Genomic DNA, 26,729 nt, shown 5'->3' with positions numbered 1-26,729 from the left:
ACCACTATAGGCTATATAAACCCCACCTCACTCGAGCCGGTCTGCGAGAATATTTCAAAATATAACTGGAAACCCTTGATTTATGTAATGAGTACTCTTTTTAAAAGCATCTTGACAATATTAATATTGATAAAATTGACAAATTACAATCTTAATTATGCATTCATTATTATAATGGCTCATTGTAATAAAACTGTAACCCTGACTGATAAAAACAACAAAAGAATCTTCACCTTTCATTGTCATAGCTACGCTGCTCACAAACGCACAAAAATGAAGAAGGAGGTTTATAAAGTATTTAATCCAACACACAAGTAGCATTAACATAGATGAGACCAGACAAACTAGAACTGAAAACATAGGAACTTTAAGGATAACTAGCTACACACACCAGAACAGAATGACACAATTGACTCAATGAAGGGGAACGGTGCGAGAGGAAAACAAAGTCCAAACTTAATGACACTGTAACATTAGTAGACCTACAATAACCTTCATTTACCCTCTAATTGAACTAAATCAGTGTTTTGTGATGTAATGTGGGGAATTAGGAAAAAACCATTTAAAAGACAGTCTCAAGGGAACCCGTGTTGGCCTTGTGACGTATGCACTGTCTAATATCCAGTGCTGAGAGCTCTCAGGATCAGAGTGAGCCATCACTGTCTCTCATCTCTCTTTCTCTCTGTCGTTAATACACTCTCTCTTTCTGCTTCCTCTTTTCTCTCTCTTCCTTAAAGACACACACACACACACACACACACACACACACACACACACACACACACACTCGTCTTCGGGATATGAAACACCACTGTTGCATATGCAGCACCGTCTGAGCTTTTCAAAAGTTTCTGCACAAGATGTCCAAATGTTTTCCCTGGCTGGGTCTTCAGAGACTAAACTCTGATTAATGGTACTGAAGGAGCCTTTGAAGCCGGATTGGTGACATCAAAGTGCTAATCCATGGGTGGCAGGAGTTTTATAATGAGTGGGAAGCATTTTAGCACGTTTCAAAGGCTCTGGCGCATGAATAAACAATGGCAGCACAGATGTGCCACACACCTTTAGAAAAATACCCACCGCAGAAACACCAAGCTGAGCGCAACTGTAGCAGTGTGCGTGTAAGTCTGAAGGAATCTAGGGAATTGGAACATCTGTTGTTCTTGTAGTCTGCGCCCCAGTAATACACCAGATGACAGATTAGAATGGGTCACAGACTCAAACAAACAAGCAATAAGTCAAGAAAACAATTATCGTTTTTCTTCCCATCGCCACGCTGGTTTCATAATGACTGTCTTGTGTGAACGAACATGCATGGTTCCTAGCATTCAGAGCACATCATGTTTAATTGCTCTATTTGTCATGGATTAATTGAGTTGTTTCAGATCTAACTATAGCTCAGGAATCCCACACTCCTGCCAATGGGATTACACGTGTAGGCTGCTGGTAAATGTTGTTTCTGCTATAGTCAAAATCCTGACGCAGCACTGGTAGTTGGGACCATGTGCAGCTCTTTTCCACTGAGCTGGTGCTCAATCTCATCCTGTGCATTTCCAAAATGGAAAACCGGCTCCCACTCCCAGTGTCCAAAAATCTGTCTACACTGGAATAGACCCAGACAATCTTTTTTTTTTTTTTTTTTTTTTTTTATGCTTCACACCTAGAATATTTTTTTTACGAACACAATAAGTTGGTATTAATTGGTAAATATGATTAACTATATATTTGTTTAAAATAATTGATCATGATATCAAAAGCAACTTGTGATGGCATAAAGATGCTGCATTGATTTATTTGGATGTTAAAATATGTTCACTAAACTAGAAGTAAAGGTTGCGATACGGTATGTATTTTGCTTACATTAAACCAGGGGTGTCAAACTCAATTCCTGGAGGGCCGGAGCCAACCCTGCTCCAACACACATACTGTACCATATAGTTTTCAAATAAGCCTGAAGGACTTGATTAGTTGTATCACGTGTGTTTAATTAGGGTTGAATTTAAACTCTGCAGGGCTCCGGCCCTCCAAGAATTGAGTTTGACACCCCTGCATTAAACCTATCCAGTAAATTGTACATTTGTTAGATTGCTGTTTCTGGTAAATGTTCTACATCTGCTGTTAACAACAAGTAATGGCTTAAGGCTGATGATACATGGGGCAACTCTTTGAGCAATGTTGCTGGGCAATGTAGCCATCAATGGGCAACCAGGTGAGACACAGGGCCCACCACCGATCTAAAGTATCCAGATAGACATTTGTTGCCCATTCTCAATGGGAAAGTGACAAAACTACATTGTTTGGCAACATTGCCCCGTGTATCACACCTTTACTGTCTTTTGATGGTTTAAGGTATACTTCACCCAAAAATGAAAATTCTCATGTCGTCACAGTTGTATATGACTTTCTTTCTTTAGAAAATTTTTTAGAAAAAATATCTTCTATACATATAATGCAAGTCAAGTCAAGTCACCTTTATTTATATAGTCCTTTTAAAAATACAGTTTGTGTATAAGCACTTTACAGTATTATATAGGAAAATAGTGCATTAATAGTGCAAAATGACAATAGTAAACACTCAATTTTCAGTTAAAAGCAGTTTATCATTGAATTCAGTGATGTCATCATCCAGCTCAGTTCAGTTTAAACAGAATCTGTGCAAGTCGACGATATCGCTGTTTATTAAGTGGACTGTAACTCATAAGTTGATGCTTCAGAAACAATGATGGTAATCCATATGACTTCAGTTGATTGACATCTAATGCGAAATGATACATGCGTGTGAGAAAAATACTACTGCCAGAAACATCAGCATATTGTGAAGGAAGATGTAAGTGCATTGTGAAACTTACACGAGAAGTGACAGTCTTCTGTCCTTCCGTGTCACCTTATCGCGTGAGCTTCAGAACATGCACACTTCATGCTTCTTCTCATTATGCTGACATGGAACTCCACGACACTCTCATTAATGCGCATGTGTGACAGTTGACTGGAAGCGATGGTTTACAGTTTCCAAAGTTTCAAATATTAGTATTTTTCTAATCAACTTGGGTCATATGGGTTACAGTCTTATGTTCGCTTTGTGTGGTTTTTGAAGTGTCAACTTTTGGTCACTCATTCACTTATTATTGCAAATAATGTGAACTCACAGAGATGGATAATTTTTCTAAAAATATTTGTTTGTGTTAATTTAAAGAAAGGGTCACATCTGAGAATCTCATTTCTGGTCGGCGTATCATTTTAAGATGCCATTCACACATCAGCACCAATATACTAGTTAACTCTGTGATGTCAATTATTATAAATTATCATTGTGAAGTAACAATGTAATGGAAGCAGTGACAGATTTTTTCTTCTACATTGTGATGTACACCTAAGTAAAACAGATTATTGAATAAGAGATTAGGGCAGGACTTGGTTCTATCCACTGGTTATTGATAGGATGGAGGCAGATATGAATGCAAGCTTGCAGTAGATTGTAAGAAAGGGGCAGAGTTTATGTGGACTAAATTAAGAAGTCTTGCAAACATTACAAGACAAAGGTCTGGTGTTTCACAATGAGATTGAGTAATAATGTGCATTTAGAAAATAAATGAAATTTTGCCAAAAACGTTTTTCCACCACTGATAAAGAATACCCTGTTAGTTTCACTATCTATCCAATTTGACAGCATTGTTTGACTTCTGAGACACAGGTGTTAGTATACATAATATGGAGTAATTGTAATTTACTGGTAATATTACAATTTCTCATCCCAGCAAATTGACAGTCCTGATTTAACAGCATGATCTTTAAGTGGTAAAACAATGGTTATTTTTCAGAAAAAACCCTATTGTGGTGGAAGAGGGCTAAAAGTCATTGAGGATATAGTTGAATCTTGGGTACTGCTGGTCTAATTGAGGGGATATTGTGTTTGTCAGGTCATATGACAAACTGCTAAACACAAATGAGAAGAACTTCTGTTTCTCTCTGCCTATCATTTTTTCCTTACCGCTCTCTTTCTCTTTCTGCTCCTGTCTGTCTGTCTGAGACTCTCCCCTCCCCTCCTCTCTCTCTCTCATCTCTCAGTGCAGATTATTAAAGGACATTTGTCAAAATGAATTAGTGCGAGTGGAACAAGCATGCAATGCATAAGTGCATTTTCACGCTTTTCACACACACATCATGGTCTGATGAAGGGGATCTACCCTGAAGTCAGCTTATAACGCACCTACGCACACTGACACACACACACACACACACACACACACACACACACACACACACACACACACACACACACACACACACACACACATACATACAGTGCCTCTGAATGCATGTATTTATTCACATAATGACTTCTTGATGTTTTGACACCCACATACCAGTTCATGATATGTCCACATCCTATTTAATTGTATATCTGTAACGCCCCAATATTCAGTGTTCAAAAAATATGGAGTTTTCATTGGTTGATTTCTAAATTACTACCCCCAACTCCAATTAACTCTATAAGCTTAACCCTGAAGCACAACATTATTTCTATCCCATCACAGTAAGTTTTCTATTCAAATACTTATAATTTGAATATACAGCTGAGGGAAGTCTGTAATCACTCAGTTTGTGTGTAAAACATCACGCATTCTAAATGAAAAATGAATAACCCAGGACATTTCTCTTTAATGTTTTGTGCAAACTCATCATATTAAAAATGGTGGTTGCACTTTATTTTACAGAACATGTACTTGTTTGTACATACCTAAGAAAGTACTGGGTGATATAAGGTTATGGGTTCAGGTTAGGCTTGACTGTAATGAGCTTGTCTTAATGATTAAGGCATGCAGGTGTGCGGAGTTATTTATATTATTTATTTTATTTATATTTAAGGCATGCAGGTTATTTATATTGTCTTTGAAATATGGTTAAAGTGTACGGCTGAATGTACTGACAAGGATTTATGGTAAATTTACCATATAAAAATATACTTTAATATACTTTAAGTTGTTTCTATTGAAACTTGTATGTCATGTATTTAAATATATTTGTAATTACACATTTGAAATGATAAAGTTGCAATTTAAACCACATTTAAAAATATATTAACATAAGATATAACATTAAACAGCTCACTACAGTTAAAATTAATCAAGTTATTTAGTATGTCAGTCAACACATCAAAATAAGTGATTCTTTAAAGCACAACAAAATATTATTATAACAATACGATTTAAAATTTTCTTTCTAAACTTTTAATTTGAAACCATTACAAAGTGCACTTTTTAAAATGTACTTAAGTGTGTTAAAGAAAGTAGAATTTATTTAAATATTTTCAAATAAACTTTTAAGATCTGAAGTACACTACAAGTACACATTCAAACAGTGCACATCCTTTTTGCAGTGGTGTGCAAAGAGTGTTGGAATGGAATATCAATGGAATATCATTTATGTGCTCATATGACAAAGTTTCTTCCGACATGTTAATACAATGAAAGCAAAGATTAGAGAAAATTAGGAAAGGATAGAGCATGGAGACGCCATTCTGAAAACCACAACCTACTGTATGTTGCTTAAGAAACAGGGTTTCAGAGACTTGAGAGGATACAGAGACCTCAAGGTGCTATGCCCAATCTCCCAGTCAAATAGTCTCATCATCAGTACGACAAATACACACCTTCACAGTGTTAGCTCTGTCTTTGTTCACAAAGACACGTGCCAGCATCGATTCTGGTAATCAGTCAAATTTTCTGGCATTCTGGCTTACATTCACACACAAGGCTCACTGAATAGTCCTGAAACTAATCAGCTGTAAATGTAGCTATTGTCACAAATGACACCATTTGCAGAGAATGACCTACTATGTGTTATTTTGTTTACCAATGTTGTGGTTAAACTTCACTCACATAATAGCCTTTTATAAATAACTAACTCAAATACATTTAACAAAATAATGTTTTATGTCTATTTACAAATTACATCTGATATTAGCTTTGAGAAAGACATAATTACAATCATTTAAAATCTGAAAAAACAAAAAAGTGTTTCAGCACAACAGCACATTTCTACTGAAAGAACACAGAATCCAAGAGTGAGGTCAGGACACAATGAAAATAAATCATGTGTGTTTGTGTGTGTGTGCACTCTTCCCATCAGGTCAGTCAATCTGTCTGCTAAGTCACAGGCCTATGAAAAAGGATGGCATCTCTCCTCACATGTGCTTCTGACACAAGCTGCCGAACGGGAGACAGGGAAAAAAGAAAAAGAAAGCCCTGTGCATTCACTTTGAAAATTAAGCCCAGCAAGAATCTCACAGAGAACGGCGGCCCAAGCTGCCACTTGTGTTGCCTTTCTATTGACCAGAACAGTCAATGTGCCCTGGATTATAAAGCAATCCCTGCTTCAGTATGACACCTTTCATCCCAGTGTACGCATGTGAAGCACAGGAACGAGGGGACAATCAAAGTTGTCAGACAGCAGTCTACACAAGCTGACTTCTGCTGAGGAAAGCGCCTTCGTATCTCCTGGCTTTTCCTTATGCTTCATATCTTATTCAGACTCTGCTCTTTTAAATAAATATGAAATGTTTTTGAAACTCAGCTCGGAAAGCAGCCAAATGTGATTGTTCCAGTGCAAGATGCCCTGCCCCCATCTACCCTCTCCGTTCAGCGCTTGACCAGAGGTGGTTTGAGCCATCCATTTGAGAATCACGTTAGTTCTGTCCACTGTAAAGGGCTTTGGGTTCTTGTATGTGGGTTGCTTTAATCAAGAGATGGTCTGCTGGGCCGGTTTAGTGTGACTAAGACCCAATACCACAGTCGTAAAAGCAGCAAGGGATTTTGTCGACCTAACACAGCGCTGCCCCGAGGTCAAGCTGAAGTTAAAAAGTGGTTCTCCTATTTGAAAGATTGTTATACTTGTGAGAGTACAACACTGAGCAGGATGACTGATCTAGGTTCTTCTACACTCCCCAGTGAATACAACAAATTGAGTACTGAAAAAGACCCAAAGTTCTTTTTTGTTCTTCACTTAGGGATAAAAAGAATTTTAAAATACCTGAGCAGTGATCTACTGTTAGCGAACATCATTTCATAGATGTTAGCTAGTTAGGTTTAGATAGTTAGGTAGCATGTGTCAAATTAACGTTCATTTGAATGGCTGCACCCAGCACCATACTCCCTCCAAGAGCTTGTCATTGTCTCACAATGCATCATCATGCAAAGGTAAATGGCACACTCTTACATAGCTATCCACGTGATTTAAAAGAAAACCGGACTCTTCGGACCAAGCGACCTTCTTCCACTGCTCCAAGGTCCAGTGCACCCATTTTAGGTGATTTTGATGGTGGACAGGAACTCTGATTGGCCCCATATGTAGCAGAGTGTGATGAACTGTGTTGTGACTAGGGCTGGGTGATAAAACGATAATGATAACGATAATCATCATGATGTGATTTTCCTCAATAAATTGATAACAAGAGTTTGATAGATGTCTAATATAATGTTTAAGTGTGCCAAAAGCAGAACGAAACGGTGCTAATCATCTGAACCGTGCCACATGGACCATTTATCCACTAGGCTCAAAGTTCAAATGGCAGTGCAGCATGAAAATGCACATGCATTTTCTCGCTGATAAGTCTTTGTCACGCGACCACTAAAAAGCGCTGCGAGATCCACTGTGAAGGGGCTTGAATTCATTGTTCATTTATTATATTATCAATTTGGACATGTATTAAATATATTAAAGAAGTAATGGAATATAATTACAGTATTTTTTGTGATTAAGCTATAGCATTTGTGCATTTATACTAAATGTATTTAGACAACTGTTTTTCATACAAATACCAAGAAACCATATAGTTACATTTTTATCATTGTATTGAAGTACTATATATATGTGGTTTTAACTGTGGTTATCAGGATCTAAATGTATGGAAGAACAATGGTTAATCTGAATTCAATTTCACCGTATAAAAATTTGGTTGTTATGATTTTTACAGATGTTACTGTTTTTGATAATAAACATAACGGATAATGAACATAAAATGAACATAACATAATGAACATAACATAATGAATATAACGGAAAACTTGAGTATACGAGTACAAGAATATCAAAATAAAAGTCTTTGGAAGGCAAAATAACAGTATGTGACATTCTGATAAATATTTCTTCATATTTCTTCTTATTGGAAGAAATAAAGGCATAGAGGTTTACAACCACATGAGAGTAAGAAATTATGTTTGTGTGTTTTTATTATTATTTTTATTTTTGGATAAACTATCCCTTTAAAGTTACTAGGGCTGAATAAGAACAATGTGGAAAAAGGCTATTTTTATTTTGCTTTTCATGTTTTAAGTAAAATGTTCTGGAATCAATCTAATATAAAGCAAATATAAAAGAATTGTTATTCAACTGCAAAACTCTAATCACTTTCAGACCTCACTATTTTAGACATGCAAATGTCAATAGCCGGTCTGACTCGACTCATTCGGTCCATATGTACAAACTGCTCAACAATCCATTCTGTACACTGCAATTTCCTATACAGCAAAAACACCATCAGTTTCTCTCCAGAGACCTCGAGAGCGACCATCTCTACCTGACAGTAACCAGAACACCATACGGTTCTGTTCTAATGCACAGATGTTCTATGCAAATCCACTAGAAGGCCGCACAGAAGAGCATATACATGCAGTGTGGCCACAGGCCTGCACTAAAAGCCCCATGGAGTTTTCTAAAACAAAGCCAAACCAAACACCCTGAAACCCCAAATCCACACAAGAGCTCTGGCTTTAGGGAAATTTGCTCATGCAAATATAATCCATTTCCTCTGACAGCACCACATGGACTGCAGGCTGACCCCAGACCTAAACCAGAGGTCTGAACTCAGAGCATGGCCTTCTAAACAGTATGTATTCTGCAATTTCAAAGGTTTGAAGAGACATCTAACCTTTGGGCAACTGATTACACAGCTAAATCTTAATGTAACATAACTTATAAAAACACTGAGCAGTTCATGCCCCTCATTCTCTGAGTTACAGATTTTTCTGAATCTTTAATAGTCCTAAAAATTGGAATAAACTGGATTTTTTTATGGTAGCTTATAGGCTTTTCACACTATGTTTAACCTTGGGTTAAGGCCAATTTTAACTGCTAAGCAATGTTTTAGACATTAAAAGGTGTTAGGACATCTTTTAAAAGCATCTTTCAATGTATCTAACACTAGAACGGGATGTTTCTGAGGTGATAACTCTGAATGGCAATGAATGGCAACAAATCTGTGGCAGAACAGTTTTGTAATGAACCGTCAGTGTCAGTGTGCAAACAGGCAGGGTCCAATCTTCAACAACAGTATCCAAGGCAACACAGGTACAAGGTAAAAAGGCAATGGTTCGAGGCAGGCAGCACAACTTTCATTAACTGTGTCCAGGCAAAACAACAGGCAAGCAGCAGAGAATCAATAGTGAGCAAACAGTCCAGGATCATACACGAGAAAGGCAAACCAAAAAGAAGAATGCTCAGAATTGTCAGCAAGGGCAAGAACAAGACTTCACAAAGAACAAGCTAGAGTGCATCACGTAAATATTCCTGGTAATGGGTGAGGGGTGAGAGTAACGGGTTCCATGTACGTGGGCCTATGGGAAATGGAGTCCATAAACAGGGGTTAAAACCCTAAGACCTCTGTTGTTGAGAGGGAGGAACCACAGGAGCAGAACTTGTGATAGACCTCCTCGCCATCCACAATGATGGGTGGGGGGTCCACTGAGTCACCTTCTTCATCCTCCCTCTTGGACCACCAGCAGGTTTCAGAAGTGAGACATGAAATGTGGGAGAAATACAATAATTTGCAGGGAGTTGTAAATGGTAAGACACAGGAGTTAATTGTCTTATGATCTTAAAAGGAACCTGCATACCTGGGACTTTATGGCAGGGCAGATGAAGATGAAGATGAAGATCTCTAGTGGAAAGCCACACCCATTGTCCAGGTTGGATCAGCTTGTTCTTTCTGGCATCTCAGGGCATGTTAAAGATGTACATGGGCTTTGTGGCTTGTTCCTTTCTAGCCATTCATAAACAGTGGAACGTTTGGTGGGTTCGCCTGACCTGGGAAATAGTGGAGGTTGATAACCAAGGATGTACTGAAAGGGGTCAACTTGGTTGAGGGTTTTCTCAAAGAATTCTGTGCATACTCTGCCCAGAACAATTATATACTCCAGTCAGATTGGTTCTGATTGCAGTATGTTCTGAGGAAACGGGTGATTTCTTGGTTTAGACATTCTGTTTGGTTGTTGGATTGGGGATGGTAGCCGGAGGTGAGGCTGACGTTGACCTCTAGTCAACTGAAGAAGGCAGACCATACATGAGAGGTGAATTGTGTACCTTGATCAGAAGCAATGTCCTCTGGGAGGCCATTGAATTGAAAGATACAATTCCACGGCTGTTCCGCTATTTCTAGAGCTGGAGGGAGTTTGGTAACAGAATGAGTCTGCATTCCTTCAAAAATCTGTCTACTTCAGTGAGGATAGTGGTATGACCCTGAGACTCCGGAAGGTCAATACTAAAGTCTATAGTAATGTGAGACCAAGGCCTTTGAGAAATGGGTAATGTTTGGAGCAACTCGGCTGGCAGTTGTTTGAACTGTTTATTGATGTTGCAATTAGAGCAGTTTAAAGTCAGTTCATCGATGATTCAGTGATGTCATCATCCAGTTCAGCTCTCTTCCAATAGTTTCTGTGCAATAAAGCCGACAATATTGCCAGAAATTAAGTGTCCCCAACTAAGCAAGCAAAAGGCTACAGTGGCAAGGAATAGAAATAGAGAAAAAAGCCTTGGGATAAACCAGGCTCAGTCGGGGCCAGTTCTCCTCTGGCCAGACAAAACCAGCATGGTGTGGTTTAATTCCAGGCTGCAACACAGGTCAGATTGTGCAGAGGATTGGCTGGCTCCTGTGGTCTTGTCCCTATGGCCATCTAGTTGACGAGGTCTTTGCAGGGGATCTGTCTCTGGGGCTCATATAGTTGACATGGTCTCTGCTGACATTCAGGGATGCACAGGTTGTCTCTAGGTGCTGATACACCATCTGGTATGGAAATTTTCATGAAGAATTTGGCTGTTCGGAGCTGTTCTAAGGCTGCAGGTAATAGTGGTAAGGGGTACTGAAACTTTACTGTGATTTCATTCAGACCATGATAATTGATGCTAGATCGAAATCCGCCATCTTTCTTTCCAACAAAGAAGAACTGGCTGATGCTCCAGAGGTGGAGGGTCTGATGAAGCCCTTGGCCAATTCCTCTTTGATGTAATTTTGCATGGTTTCAGATTCTGGTTGTGACATTGGGAAGATACGACCATGAGGGGCTCATAGTACCTGACAGTAAATCAATGGCACAGTCACTTGGTCGGTGGGGAGGTAATTGCGATGCCTCGACTTTACTCAAAGCTTCAATTAGGACAGCATACTCATTGGGAAGGTCAGAAACGTGAATCTTCATGTTTAACCTCTACAGTGCTTATGTGCAGAGCGGTGACAGATTGAAGACATTTAGTTTGGCAGCTTTGGCTCCAGTATGCTATTTCTCTGTCAGCCCACGAGATCTGGGGATTATGATGCTGGAGCCAGGGTAGTATGAGAATGATGGCATAATTAGGAAAGGGAATGAGGTAGAGGTGAATTATCTCTGTGTGCAGGGCTCCAATCTGTAGTATTAAATCTTGAGTGACATGGTGAACGTATGCAGCAACTGACAAAGGAGACACACAGGAACTCAATGGTATATCATTTTGCTTAGCAAAGTCAATATCAATGAGATTGCCTGTAGTCCCGGAGCCAAGCATAGCAATAGTGTTAATAATTTTTTTTTAAGATACAGTTAACTGAACTGGTATTTCCACGTACTTACTGAAGATGGGTAACGGTGGTTAGGACGAACGTGGCAAGTAGCCTTCACATGTCCAGATTGGCCACAGTACAAGAACAGATGTTTAAATTGACGTTCACTCTCCTCGGGTGTTAGAAGCACGTGACCGAGCTGCATCGGTTCTGGCTTGTTCTGGCTCTGATGAGTGGGGGTTGGCTCAGTGGCGGTCCTTGTGAGTCTTCAGGCTCATTTTATGTTGTCAACATGAATCGGCAATTCAATAATCTGATTTGAATCCAAGTTCCAAATAAAGTCCCTTTTGAAAAAGCAGTTTCAAAGTATCATCTACCCAGATGGTTTGAACAGCTAAAGTCAGAAAATTGAGAACATACTCCGCAGCATTGCTCTTACCCTGTCAAAGAGACAGGAGTTGGTCTCCCGCATCCCGACCATTCCCTGGATGCTTGAACACCTCCCTGAAGTGCTAAAGAAATATATCGAATGAGGGAAAAGTGAATCCCTGGGTTCCCCAGATGGAGGTGACCCATTCCAAAGCCTTCCCTGTGAGCAACAAGCAGACAGACAAAATCCTGCTATCATTTGTGGGATATAACCTGGGCTGCTGGTTAACAAAAAGAGAGAGCTATGTAGCAGGAAACCATTACACTTGGCAGGGGACCCATCAACGTTTTTGGAAAAGGCGAGGCAAGGATAAACATACCGCACACATGGGTGTCGAGCTTGTGGTGGGAGTAGACACTGTACTCGGAGGAATAGTGGTGGGTAAGAAGAACTTCTTAACTAATTCCTCGGGTATCAAAATCCCAACAGAATAAAGGCTGTAATTAAAGCAAAAGGTGCTTCAACAAAATACTGACACAAGGGAGTGAGATCTTTTTTCCAACTCAGTGATTCTGGATATTTATTTATTTATTTGTTTGTTTGTTCATTTCTGACATGTTGGTGTTTTATCTTTCACTTGGATGTTATAAGTTGCACTGATTATATATATATATATATATATATATATATAGCTGGATAACACAAAAACTGTGTCCGCCTTCATTTCAGGCTTCAAAGCAACAAAATGTTATTATATTAAAGGGAGGTAATTCTTTTATATATCCACTGTATCTGCACAGAATAACAAGTAGTTATTAAAAAAGACAGTATACTGTACTTGTTTTTTTTTTTTTTTTTCAGATTTGAGGACATTACCAGTGGCATGATATGATTCTCAACTTAAAACTGTTTTATACAGCATTCCCCTGTGAAAAATAAGTACATTTTAGCATACTTTTAAAGTATTGGGAAACAATCATTTTAACTTTAATAGAATAAATGCAAACAGAATATCTGTCCGACATATAAGTTATTAACATGTCATTAGCATGTTATTTACAATTAAATGAAAATGGTTTAAACTTAAACTGAACTTAAAAGTTTTTTTTTTTTTTTTTTTTTTATTAAATTGTCTTTGAAATGTGGTTAAAATGTGCTGTCGAATTCTGAGCATTTATTAAACTAAAGCACCGTTTACAATGCCTGTATGCAATTTGAAACTTGCATGTCATATATGTAAATATATTTGTAATTTAGTAAAATATATTAACTTTAAATGTAAAATCAAAAAACACACTACAGTTAAAATTGAGCATGTACTTTACATGTGCTTTATGCTAAGCAACACATCAAAATAGTAAGTGCACTTCTTTAAAGCACAACAAAAGATTAATAAAACAATGATTTAAAATGTACTTTAAAGTAAAAAAAAGTACTTTTAATTTGACATTATTACAGTGTACTTAAGAGTGTTAGGAAGCATAGTCATGAAAGCATACTTTATATGTACTTAAGTGGCCTTTTACTTCATTAATATTATATTATCTGCAAGTACAGTTTTTTTTTTTCTTTTTAGAATTTTATTACACTACAACTGCACATTCAGTACAATTAAGCAAACTTCTTTTTCTCAAGGGCTTTACTAATCCTTCATGATGATTATGCATGTATCTTTATGAGTTCATATTAATTGAGAGACTAAATGGAATATTAAAAATGGAATATCAAAATTGGCACTGCAGGAGCATTTGAAATGAACTAGTGATGTCAAAAAGGTGATTTAGAAGAGTGAAAATAAAGAAGAAAATGGTGACCAATTACAGACATACATTCTTCCCTTATACATTCATATACATTTTAAACACAGTGCTTCAACTAACCATGAATATGTAAATCAGTTTATCCAGAGTTTACAATTGTACCATGTAATATTATGCAATCTGACAACTCAGGATTAATTAGTAACCCAGGGTACAATAAAACAACCTAGGAATAGAAATGAGCTGTTATTTAGATTGTGACTGAGATGTGGTTGAATCATCAAGCCTGACCCCTACTGGTCTGAGCTCACCCTGCACTCTGATGAGGAAGATGAACTTCACAAACTCACCAAGGACAAACAGATTAAATCAGGTTCTGCCAGAAATTTAAAGATAACAGCAAAAAACAGAACAATGAAAATATATGCAAATTAAACCCACCAGGTATTTTGCCCTGTAGATTAAAATGATCAGGTGATTTAAGTAATGAGGATTTTGGCTACAATCTTAAAAATAAATGTTCAGTGATTATTTGTAGCATTTTATTTTCATCACTGACACTCTTCCTTCAGACTTTCTGGAGGTATTAAATAATAATAATAAAATAATTAATGTGTATGCTTTGATGTGGGTAAAAAAAAAAAAAAAAAAAAAAAAAAAAAAAAAAAAAAAAACAGTTCATGTTAACAATATGTACGTACATTTGTATATAAGCAATGATAATGTTTTTATTGCTTATTATGAATATTTATTTTAGCTTTCAGAATAAGGAAGCATGAATAGGTCTACTTCAAAATCCATTGAAATTATAAACCATCCATACCATTTTTTTTAATACCATTTTCAAAATCCTTTGATTTGGAACTAAAGGGAATTAAGTCTCTCACTCACTCACTCTACACACCTCAAAATGGACCAATAAAATTCTTCTACTCCATCTAGCAAAGTATCAAACACTTATAATATAAGCTCAACACATTAATTTACTTCAAATCTTTTCATTTGGTCTGACTAAACACACTCATTAACAGATAGCCGAAGGCAGCGGCCAACTAAAGAGAGCGGCTTAACTAAAGAGACGTATGAAAACACACATCCTATAATTACCCAGCATGCTCCTATTCACACACCTCACTAAGTCTAGTGAACATCTAGCAACTCTTGGCATTATTAAGCACCTGGCTGGCAGAACGATAGCAAAGGAAAAGCAGTTTACTGGGCAAAATAGCTGCTTTTCTTCCTCGGGGTATTTGAGAATCTTATCGCTGGACTATCCCAAACTCCAAAAGATAGCAGAGAAGCAGCAGGAGCCTAGTGGACAGCTTAGAGGAAATGAAAACACATCCATCCACAGCTCTATCCTTCCTTTCTATCCCACTATTCTTCTGCCTGGAGATCAGCCACTCCAGAGATAATGGGGGGAGAGATTTATATTTATAAAGAGAGAGAGAGAGAGAGAGAGAGAGAGAGAGAGAATGTGGCCACAGTCTCTGAATTCAGTTGAATTATTATATAAGTTTTAATATCCACACAGCATGTTCATGCAATCACACTGTAACATCAGTAAATCAGACCAGACATTTTCAATCCATAAACTCAAAACTCAAACAAACAAACACAACATAAGAATTCATTTATATCCCACAATGCTCTCTGTTTACAGCATTTCTTTTATGAGTGTACTACTGTATGTACACCATTCAAAAAATTTGGAGTCAGTAATATTTTTTAATGTTATTTTTCCTTTTTCTTTAATGTACTTTTTTTTTTTTAAATATCTTATGCTCATTTAGGGTGCATTTATTTGATCAAAATAAAGTAAACAAAAATATATTGAGAAATATTATTACAATTTAAAAAATGTTTTTTTTTTTTCTATTTTAATACATTTTTATTGTATTCCTGTGATGTTAAAGCTGAATTTTCAGCATCATTACCCCAGTTTTCAGTGTCACGTGATCTTTCAGAAATCATTCTAATATGCCGATTTGCATTTTTGTGATTTTTTTAGAGTTATTGTTATTGGTGTTTTATAGGGTTATTTATCAGGGGGGTTTTTTTAGCATTTTTTAGAACAGAATTTATTTAAAATATTAGAATATTTTATAAATATTTATTTTGTAACATTATAAATGCATTTACTATCACCTTTGATAAAAGCAATGCATTCTTGCTAATTAAAAGCAGTAATTAAAAAAATAAACCCCAAAGCTAGGGTTAGCTTATTTAGGCTAAATCTACAATCCTGTTACCCATTCTTAGTTTTTAAATATACTTTACTTTACGTACATGCAACACAGTATTTTAGTATTTTTATGCAACACAGTATTTTAGCGCTGTCTGAAACACGTCTCTATATGCTTGTGCGTGATTTGATTCTGTGCGAGAACAGCGCATGAGTATCGAATTGAGCTCTCTATCGTTTCTAATTCTTGTGGTTTAAAATTGCTTGAATGTGTAAATTGGCAAATTAATCTGCAAATCATGTACTCGGTAGCAATTCTTCCACTTCCTGGTAGTGGGTCGCGAACCGGTGGTTGGGGACCTCTGTCCTAGATGCTCCATGGCACCATGATATTTGTCAAGAGAACTCTGGGACACAGCTGACCTGACAGTCAGTTTTGATTGGCTAGAGAGGTGACAGAAGGGACGCCACAAGCGTGACATGAACAGCTCGCATTATGAAGAAAGCTGAATGATTCTGGTACCTGTTTTAGTCAGAGGGCTGGAAAACAGCTGCTGCAGAAGCTTGTTCTCTGACGTCCTCAAAACCACCACAATGTCTGCAGGAAGAGTGTCCCGGTTCTTCTCCAGAAAACCACCCACATTATACAACACCTGACAGAGAAACACAAGACATTTTCATGTGTAATTATTACACACTTTTACTTGCAGGAAATTATTATATTCGGGCACAACAGGGCTTTTATATGCTAATGAATTACTGCAGTAGATATTGATTACATATACCTACCATTAAAAATCTGGGGTCAGTAAAATGTAAAAATATGTATACATTTTTAAGAAATTAAAACTTTTATTCAGCAATGATGCAAGAAATTGATCAAAAGTGACAGGAAAGACATTTCTATTTCAAATATATATATTTTTTATTTAACTTCTCTGACACTGGCAGAATTTCACTGGAGGTCAAATTTGATTGCAATGGTCATTAAGGATCAGAGGAATCTTTTACGATTTCCAAAATGTGCACCCAGCTTAAGTTACACATTATTTGCTAAAAGTGAATGAAGTTGCACTAATTTGAAATAATAATAATAAATATAATATACAATGCAAAGTTGTAGGTACTGCAAATAAAATGGTCAGTGAGATTTTTTTTACCTTGCCAGCATAATGCTGAATCCCGAAGCAAAGCTCCACACGCTTGGGCGTCCAGAAGTACTTGTTTCTCAGGTTATCCTGAAACTTATCTTTATAACAAACACTGAAGGTGAGTGGAGAATCTTATCAAACTGACCTCTTATCTCAAGAATAAATACATATTTAAATGCAATGCCACTATTCAGTTAAAACTGATTTGCTATTAGCATTTTTCTTTAAAAAGAATGTATGCGAAACATCATGTAACACTGAAAGTACTCATTCAAAAGCATTACCGACGAGTGTTTGGTCAGTGGCCTGTGGGAACCTGCTCTCCTCATCCAGCAGAGACAGTAAACCCATGGGCTTCTGTAAAAACATGTCCAGAATGGGCCTGTTGTCCTCATATTCTACCAGACTGGCATCAACACCCTCGCTCTGATACTCGATCTGAACAAACACACACAGACACACTCTTAATATCACCAAAAATGTGTTAAAAGACAATCAAAACTACATTTTTAAATAAAATACATTTCCTGGAAGCCTTACAGTTGAATGACTGCATCAACAATGTATTTGATACAATTTTAAATAATTTAACAATTTATAAGTTCATGATAAATGCTTGTTAGATTTTAGCAGTACTTTGACCACATTCAAAGACAACAGAATGATGATGAAATTACATATAAAGATGTACATAAGTCTTACTAAAGGGGGTCAAAATGCATTTAATATAAATGTATCTAATTCACGAATCACAAGAAAAAGTCAGACCACTTGATAGACTGAACAACAACAGCTCTAGAGAGTTTCTGCTGAGGAGAAAAGCTCATTACACTTTTCACCAGTTTTTGAAATTGCCATTTAAACCGATGCAGATGTATTCAAGGATAAACAGTGGTGGGTTTAAGATCAACTCGAGCTTAAACTCTCACCTGTTCCAGGGCAAAGATGTGTTGATTGAAGTAGAACTGGATCTGTTCATTAGCGATGTTGATACACAGCTGCTCAAATGAGTTCTTCTTGAAGTTTTCGAAACCAAAGATGTCCAAAATCCCCACGTTCATTCCACTCTCAGCCGCACTTCAAAGACACGAAGAGCCAAACATTATCTGACCGTCAGAACACATTAAGGCCTTAAGCCCTCTAATGACCCAAACAACTAAATATTTTACGACCTGTCAACCAAGAAAACACAAAAACAAAGACCTTTAAAAACACAGGTCTGCATGAGCGTGTCATTTCAGTTTACGAAAGAGCTGGGGCGCTCGTCTCTGAACATTCAGTCAGTCGCGATCTCCTCCAAACTCCTCAGACAGCGACCAGGGGTCACCTTCTGCTCCTGCTAACAGGCTATTAGTGGCAATAACGCTGAACGCGCTGTTGATTGGAGTGGAAATGGCAGAGTTTGGATGGTGTGCATCGAGGTGGAAGAAGTGAGTTTCTCTGACAAGCCCGTGGCTGATGTCTGACAGGATACGCTCGGATCAATAAACGGCTTTTCCACTCTCTCTGAAGTCTTTTTAATCATCTACATATTATTTTTTTCAATGTAACACTGTATCAAACATTTATAAAGAACCTCTTTTTTATAGCTCTTTTATTCTTTTGCTTTGGATATTAATATTCTGAGCTTTGTCGACTGGAGGTGATCGCTGGAGATGATGCTCGCGCATGTAAACGCATCCGAAACGGAGAGATTCAAGGAGGGAGATCGGGATGAAAGCTTAGAAGTAACCTTTAAATTAACTATAAGTCAATCAATAAAGATGAGCCAACAGTGTAGAACAGCTGAAAAAACAACAACCCTGTTTAAACCTGGCTGGGAGACCAGCAAATCTACATGTGAAAAAGAAGAGTGTTTAACTGTGTTGAATGTGCACTTGTAATGCACTTTAAATTCTAATAGTATGTTTTTAGAAATGTACTTGCAGAAAGTAATAAATAAATAAAAGGTCAAAATAAAAGTCCACGTGATAGTTCACCTTCAAGTTGCATCAAACTTGTAGGAATTTCTTTCTGCTCAGCATAAAAGAAGATAATTTGAAGAATTATGTTAACCAAACCAATGCTGGTAGCCATTGACTTCATAGTATTTCATTTTTTTTTATTTTTCCTACAATAGAAGTCAATGGCTACCAGCAACAGTCTGATTAACAACATTCTTCAAAATATCTTCTTTTGTTTTCTACAGAAGAAAGTCATACAGGTTTGGAACAACGTACTAAATTATGAAAAAACTTTAATTTTTGGAGTACTTTCATGACAGTTTTCTAAAAATATACTTCTAAGATTTGATATAGACCACATTACATGTTTTTCACATGGGTGATGACATTTTAATTTTCATTTTGGGGTAAACTATTTCTTTAAGACCATATTGAAATTCAAGTTCAGTTGTGTCAATGAATTGTTGCTTTGTAAAATGGTAGGCTTGGGTATATTTTAACCTTAAACTGAATGATGCACCTCTGATAATGATGATAATGATGGTAATATTTTATCGTACCAGATGTTAGAGTCAGGCTGCAGCAGTGCATTAATGCGGTTCACTATCCAGCTGAAGAGGCGTCCGTACAGGGCTTTAGACATGGCGTCTCTCACATCAGTGGCCTTGTCCACAGTGTTGGTGCGAATGATGGTTTCTCCTCGAGTTACCACACAATGGGATGTCAAAGCTTCCTGAAGCTCCTCAGAGCCGATACTGAGCAGAGCGGCCGCTGAACACAGCAGATACACACAGAAGAACATCAGGAATGGGTCTGTACCTCTCATCTTTACACTCTCATAAGTCAATTTATTTCGAACACATTTATTTCATTAGGAAAATGTGGGTTCTGTAGATGCAAACCCAGAAATGAACATTTATGGAAGGTATAACATCTTTGAAAGGTTTAAAATTAATGCAAAAGCATCAAGAATGCATTCATATTTAAGGCTAGTTCACACTAAACCTATCGACGCTGACCAACAGCAACAGGCATGTTTTGTCAGATCAGTCTGCTGTCATTGGTCAGTGCTTGTTTTCACCAGGTGAACATCTTTAATTTGCGCTCATTGGGCCATTGAATGTAAGAGAAGTAATGTTCTGCAATGTGGTGATTGTTGGTCTGTGCTTGTCAATGCAGTGTGAATTAGTCTTTAAACATCTGAATTCATGAGTTTCTCTTTTGTTTTATCTGTAATCTAACTTCTGATATACAGTATTTCATGGGTTATGGGTTTAAGGCCATGTTGGTAAACAAAGTGACCTGTAGCTCTCGGATATTTGTATTCAGAGAAGATTCAGAGTGTTTCTAATATTCTCTGTATTCGGGTTAATTGTACTGGCAATTGACAAGTGGCAACAAATTAACTACCTAACCAACTACCATCCTAACTAACTAACTAGTCAATAAACAAACAAATAAATAAATAAAGAAATCATGACTGAGTGATTATATAGCAGAGATCTGTATAGGTCCTACTTTATGCAGGGTTACAGAAGAATGCCTACAGTAGAGTGTTTATTGCATTATGATATATTTTTGTATTTAATTGTTTTATTAAAGGGATACTCCACCCCAAAATGAAAATTTTGTCATTAATCACTTACCCTCATGTCGTTCCAAACTCGTAAAAGCTCTGTTCATCTTCGTAACACAATTTAAGATATTTTGGATGAAAAACGGGAGGCTTGTGACTGTCCCATAGACTGCCAAGAAACTTACACTGTCAAGGCCCAGAAAAGTATGAAAAGCATCGTCAGAATACTCCATCTGCCATCAGTGGTTCAACTGTAATGTTATAAAGCAATGACAATACTTTTTGTACATGAATAAAACAAATATAATGACTTTATTCAACAATTTGTCTCCTCTGTGTCTCTCTGCATCACCGTAGTGCCATTTTGGAGAATATGAGCTGAACACAGGCAGCTTACGCTTTTCTGTGTCAGCCGTGATGCACGTATGTGCAGAAGAGCGTACGCTGCTTGCGTTCAGTGGATATTCTCCAAAATGGCACTACAGTGATGTGGCGAGACATAGGGGAGACAAATTGTTGAATAAAGTAGTTATTTTTGTTTTCTTCGTGTACAAAGAGTATTCTCGTTGCTTCATAAAATTCAGATTGCACGTCTGATGGCAGATGGAGTATTCTGACGATGTCTTTCATACTTTCCTGGACCTTGACACTGTTATTTATTTGGCAGTCTATGGGACAGTCACAATCCTCCCGGTTTTCATCCAAAATATCATAAATTGTGTTCCGAAGACGAACAAAGCTTTTATGGGTTTGGAACGACATGGGGGTAAGTGATTCATGACTAAATTTTCATTTTGGGGTGGAGTATCTCATTAAAGCTCTTACCATTGTCTAAGGCCTCAGAGTCGGGCACCTCACTCTTGTCGCTCTGATGTTGGGAGCTGGTGGATGTGAACTCAATATTTCCTGTGTTTAAAATGGCTGATAGAATTCTGTACACAGAATTCACTTCCTGTATATAAAAATATAATTGATAGGTGGTGAACTCAACTATCCCTTTCATAATTGCATTTGATTAAAAAAAATATATAAATTAGAATTTCAGCTGTACCTCTTCAGTAAATCCTATGATACGGAAACAGTCTTGAATGGCATCAAATTGCTCCTTGTAGAGTTTGCTAGAGATGATGTCCTGCATTACTTTACCATTGACACAATCAATGTATCTGAAAGACCAGACAAGTAACATGAATCTCTGATCTCTGTCAGTGACACTGTAGATACATAATCTGGAGTCAGAATCACACATCTTTATAAGCACTGATTCACTCCAAATAAACACAAACCTGGGGGCAGTTTTGTTAGGTAGCCTGTATTTCTTAAGATTGTCTTGATGGTAAAGACCAGCATAGATGTAGTAAAATATGTGGAAGTTTTTCTCGCCCCTGCAAAAGAAAATAGAAGCTCTGAATAGTGATTCATGTTAAAAACGGCCACTGATCTAGGCACAGAGGTTTCTCACGTAGCCTGTTTGATGACTCTCGATTTCTCCAGAAGATACTCAGAGATCTTAGCACCCATCACCGCCCCTGTAGGTGTGAACTTCATCTCCAGGTACTTTCCGAAGCGGCTGGAGTTATCGTTAATGGCCGTGCACGCATTCCCAAATGCCTCCACCAGGGGATTCACTTGAAGAATCTTCTCACGAAGTGTTCGATTATTAGCTGACACAGAAAACAACAGACGATGTTTGAAGAGTGTGACCCAGATTTTTAATCCGCAAATTTTACAGCCATGGATGATTACGTCACTAGAGGGAAAATGATCATGAATCTCAAAATAAAACGCAATTAAGTATGTGTATGTACAGTATGAAGTGTGTTAGCTAATGTATAAAAGATGTGAGTACTCAACCTTGCCCAGAAATGTGAGATGTTGGACGATGAGGTGGGCACTCTCAGTTTTACCGGCTCCACTTTCTCCACTAATGATTATACACTATACAGACAAAACAAATGAAAACATAATTTTGTTATATAATAATGATTATTATTTATTTATTTATTTATTTAGCTAGCAATGAAATTAGAAGCAATTAAGAAATTCTATACATATGAAAAAATATATGAAGAATTTGGTTCGAAAATGCGATAAATGCTGTTAAAAAAAAAAATTGAGTTTCCGCCAAAATCAGTATTGTATCTGGTCGGTATTGATAAGTCAATTTTTAATTTTATGCAAAATGCTATATTCGCAGAGTTATTAGGTCATGTTTTTTATGTTTTTTCCATTTTTCAAAAAACGCAAGTATCGTTTGTTTACTTTATTTGATGTATGCGATAAATCAGTTAAAGCGATCAATTCGAAGCATTCTAGGCAGTATTGGCGGCGTTTTATGTTCACCCGGCATCCTAGTTTTCCTCATCTACTTTGTACTTTGTGATCAACAAACAAGGGCTGCATGATAAATCACATGTGATTGTCATGCACAACTCGTCAGTAAAGCCGGTTCTGTGATAAATCTCCATCGTGTGCTTTCAGATGGAGCAGCATTTAATACACAGGGCCGTACATCACTGACAAGTTATACAATATCGCATTGATAATCGCAGATGAGTCGCATTCGATTATGAACGCGATATTGCATAGCTTGTCAGTGTAAGTGTTTTTATTAATGCCATTAATGTTTTAATACAGGGTATAGCACTAGTCAACTAAATGAATGTAACATGCCAAAGATGAATTCACTTTTGGTAGCCAGTTGAATGTAAGGGAAATATAATTTTGAAATTTATGTGGTTTAATGTGATGTTGTTCATGTATGTTCAAGATGAAATTTTCTTTTATTATTGTAATTAATTTATAGCATTAACAAGATGACCCGTTGAATTCATTTTGGGAGTGATGACTGATGAATGTATATAAGATTAGCATTGACCAAGTTCAGAGCCTGTCATATGTGGATCAACTTACTATGTTGTGTATTTTCAACAGTTTCAGTTTGAAAAATAACTTTTATACTGATTCAATGAAAAAAAAAAGTGTCATGGATTTATTGCATTTTGGGGAAAAAAATAATAAAATTTTATAATAAATCTTTGAAAATCAATTTGAATTGTTTATGTTATTATAACCTAAAGAAGCTATGCAAAAGTTTGAAACAGAAAACATTGTTTTCATCTGGCCAATTTCTTGGTAAAAAAAAAAATAAAAAAAAAAATTATTTACTCAAATTGATCAAAATGGATTTATTGCGTTTTGGAACCAAACTCTTCATATAATGTTTAAAAAATATATAAAAATATATAATGTTCAAACTTTTGTCATTTTGTCAGCCATTTTCGATTTTGTCTTAGTCTTTTCAATTTATCTTAGTCTTAGTCCTCGGTCAAATGTACTTTTTAGTGATTATCATATTAAGTCAACATTGTGCATGTGTGCATGGTTGCCAGATTGCAAAAATTAAGCATAACACATTTTAGTCATGGGAAAAAAAGCTTGTCAACTAACATTTTTTTTTCATAGTTTTCGTTACCGAAATTAACATTAGTTCAAACAAGATTTATTTGAAAAAAAAAAATAATAATAATAAATAAATAAACAAAAGTAACAAAAATAAGTAAAAGTATTTACTTATGCTTTTTGGCTAATACAAATATTAATTTATCTTTCTCTAGCTCTCTCTCTCAAAAAAAATAAAAAAATAAATAAACTATAACTTGAACACTATTTAAAGAAAAGGGACCACTGCTGAACCCCACATAGATATTTAAAACCATATTTAAAGACAACCTGATATGTCTATGAACCCTGTGTGTGTTAGATAGACTCTACATTGTTTTAGGAATGAGAGTGCAGACACAGAAAGCAGTACCTGGTCTTTGGAGAGGGTAACCATGCTCTGATAGGCTGCATCAGCAGTGGCAAAGATGTGCGGGGGGTTAGTGGAGCGTTTCATCCCATGATAGAGCTTTGAGAACTGAGAACAGAGGCGTTTTCAGACACAAAACTACATCTTAGTTCACTCCCTACAAGGAAGCTTTGATTCCGAAAGCCAGCTTGAAGTGGCTCCCACACAACTGTTACACAGTGTGATGTGAATCATGCATTTCACCAAAGATTTTGACAATTTCTTTTTTTTTTTTATGGTTAAACAAAGATTGTATGCTTTAGACATGAATTATTCTCTACTGCACGGCCTGATGTTGCTCCTCTCACCTGTGGAGAGTAGATGTTGAGGGTCTGGAAAGGGTTAAGCGCTATGAGGATGTCACCAACATATGTGTAGATCTGCAGCTCCTGATATCGCCTCTGAAGATGTGCAATGATTGTTTCCTAGAAAAGAGAAATGCTGGAGATGAAAATGTTTCTTTGTTGCTTATACCACAAGATTCACTGAATTCACATAATTTGAGCAGACAGTTTAGTAATTAGTCTGTATATTGAATTTCACCTCATTTAAAAGTCAAAATTAAAATGCCATTTGCAACTCATTTTACTTTTGTGATTTTAGGCATTTTTATTGGAGTTATGTTTTGATTTGGAATAACGTTTACTGGTCTCGCAAAATAAGTCCAGGAACATGTATTAAGAAAAGAAAATAAGGTCAATTTGATTTCATGTTGAGTTTACATCTAAAAAAATTAAGTAAAATAAAATATGACTGTATGATTAAGAAAATGAAAGCCTGTGTTTAGATTTCAGGCAAATCATCTAATACCTCATCTAAAACCTCCAGGTTCACCAGATCATCATCAGGACAGCTCTCAATGATCAGGGTTTTGCGAGTATTGATCCGCTCATGCCTATAAAAGACAATACAGCAATGTTACCGCTTCATTAAACATGAAATACTAAAAAAAAAAAAATTCAAACATAATTACATTTTTTTTTTTTTTTTTTAAGGAAATGCAAAACTCAGTGCCACGATTCTAGACTGTTATTGGAGATTGCCAGGGCATTGCTATGCAATTTCTAGGATATTCTGTGAGGTTGGTGTTTACTGGCCTCTAAAGACAAAAGAGCCCACAAGTGTGATATGATACTCTAGTCTCTAGTCTTGACTGTTTGGAGTCAGTAAGATTTTATAAGGTTTCTCAAAGTCTCTTCTGCTCACCAAGCCTTCATTTATTTGATCAGTCAAAACAGTAATATTGTGAAATATTATTTCAATTTAAAAGTACAGATTTCTATTTTAATATATTTTAAAATGTAATTTATTTCTGTGATGTAAACCTGAATTTTCAACATCATTACTCCAGTCTTCAGTGTCACATGATCCTTCAGAAATCATAATAATATGCTGATTTGCTGCCCAAGAAACATTTCTGATTATTATCAATGTTGAAAACAATTGCTTAACATTTTTTAAGGATTCTTAATGATAAAGAACATTCAAAAGAGATTTTGTAACATTATCAATGTCTTTATTATCACTTTTGATCAATTTAATGCATTAATTTAAGTAATAAAAAAAAAAAAAAATCTAACTGACAGCAGTATACAGTAAATCAGTAATAGTCATTATTGACTTAGTAAACACCCCAAAAAAAAAAAAAAAAAAAAAATTAACATCTAGCCATGCCATCCCTGTATGCAGTATCAGGGTGTGATGCAGGTCTATCCTCTGGGGTATAAAGGCTATTATAGCGTGTAGTGAATGCACTTCATCAGGGTTTGACCCTCTATTGTATTTTTGACCTTTAGATCATGAGGAAGCAGCTGCTCTATTCACAGCTCTTAAAGCCCATTGGGCCCCAGGGACATGACAGCGTACAGACACGATGCACTGCGCTTTATGTGTGTGTGGCTCTGTTTCTGTGTGTATCAGTGTTCCCTCACTCTGTAATCACTTCACTGATATTTGCCATCAGTGACTAACAGAGAGAGCACAGCAAAGCTCATAATCTCATTAAGGCTCTGTCACTATCAGGCTTGCAGATTATATGTGGCCTGGGGAATAAGGGCTACAATCTGGCAACCCTCTGACTGTTTATTC

At 36.6% G+C, this 26,729-nt stretch overlaps 1 protein-coding gene across 2 annotated transcripts in view; it reads right to left on the bottom strand.

The window, feature by feature from the left end:
- myo3b (myosin IIIB) overlaps window positions 1-26,729 on the bottom strand; it is a 138,311-nt gene that overhangs the window by 67,717 nt on the left and 43,865 nt on the right. For both annotated transcript variants that reach the window (XM_042763120.1, XM_042763121.1), the window contains exons 11-23: window positions 25,452-25,536; window positions 24,950-25,066; window positions 24,606-24,710; window positions 22,645-22,729; window positions 22,254-22,455; window positions 22,078-22,176; window positions 21,843-21,957; window positions 21,617-21,743; window positions 19,776-19,986; window positions 18,202-18,349; window positions 17,557-17,710; window positions 17,282-17,370; window positions 16,645-16,774 (exon numbers count right to left, since the gene is read on the bottom strand). In XM_042763120.1, coding sequence (XP_042619054.1) covers window positions 16,645-16,774; window positions 17,282-17,370; window positions 17,557-17,710; window positions 18,202-18,349; window positions 19,776-19,986; window positions 21,617-21,743; window positions 21,843-21,957; window positions 22,078-22,176; window positions 22,254-22,455; window positions 22,645-22,729; window positions 24,606-24,710; window positions 24,950-25,066; window positions 25,452-25,536 — 1,667 coding nt within the window. The remainder of the gene's footprint in view (window positions 1-16,644; window positions 16,775-17,281; window positions 17,371-17,556; window positions 17,711-18,201; window positions 18,350-19,775; window positions 19,987-21,616; window positions 21,744-21,842; window positions 21,958-22,077; window positions 22,177-22,253; window positions 22,456-22,644; window positions 22,730-24,605; window positions 24,711-24,949; window positions 25,067-25,451; window positions 25,537-26,729) is intronic.

Source organism: Cyprinus carpio, chromosome A9, assembly GCF_018340385.1.
Source record: "Cyprinus carpio isolate SPL01 chromosome A9, ASM1834038v1, whole genome shotgun sequence".
In the NCBI taxonomy this organism is placed as follows: Eukaryota; Metazoa; Chordata; class Actinopteri; order Cypriniformes; family Cyprinidae; genus Cyprinus; species Cyprinus carpio.
This window is presented reverse-complemented; position numbering and strand designations above follow the sequence as displayed.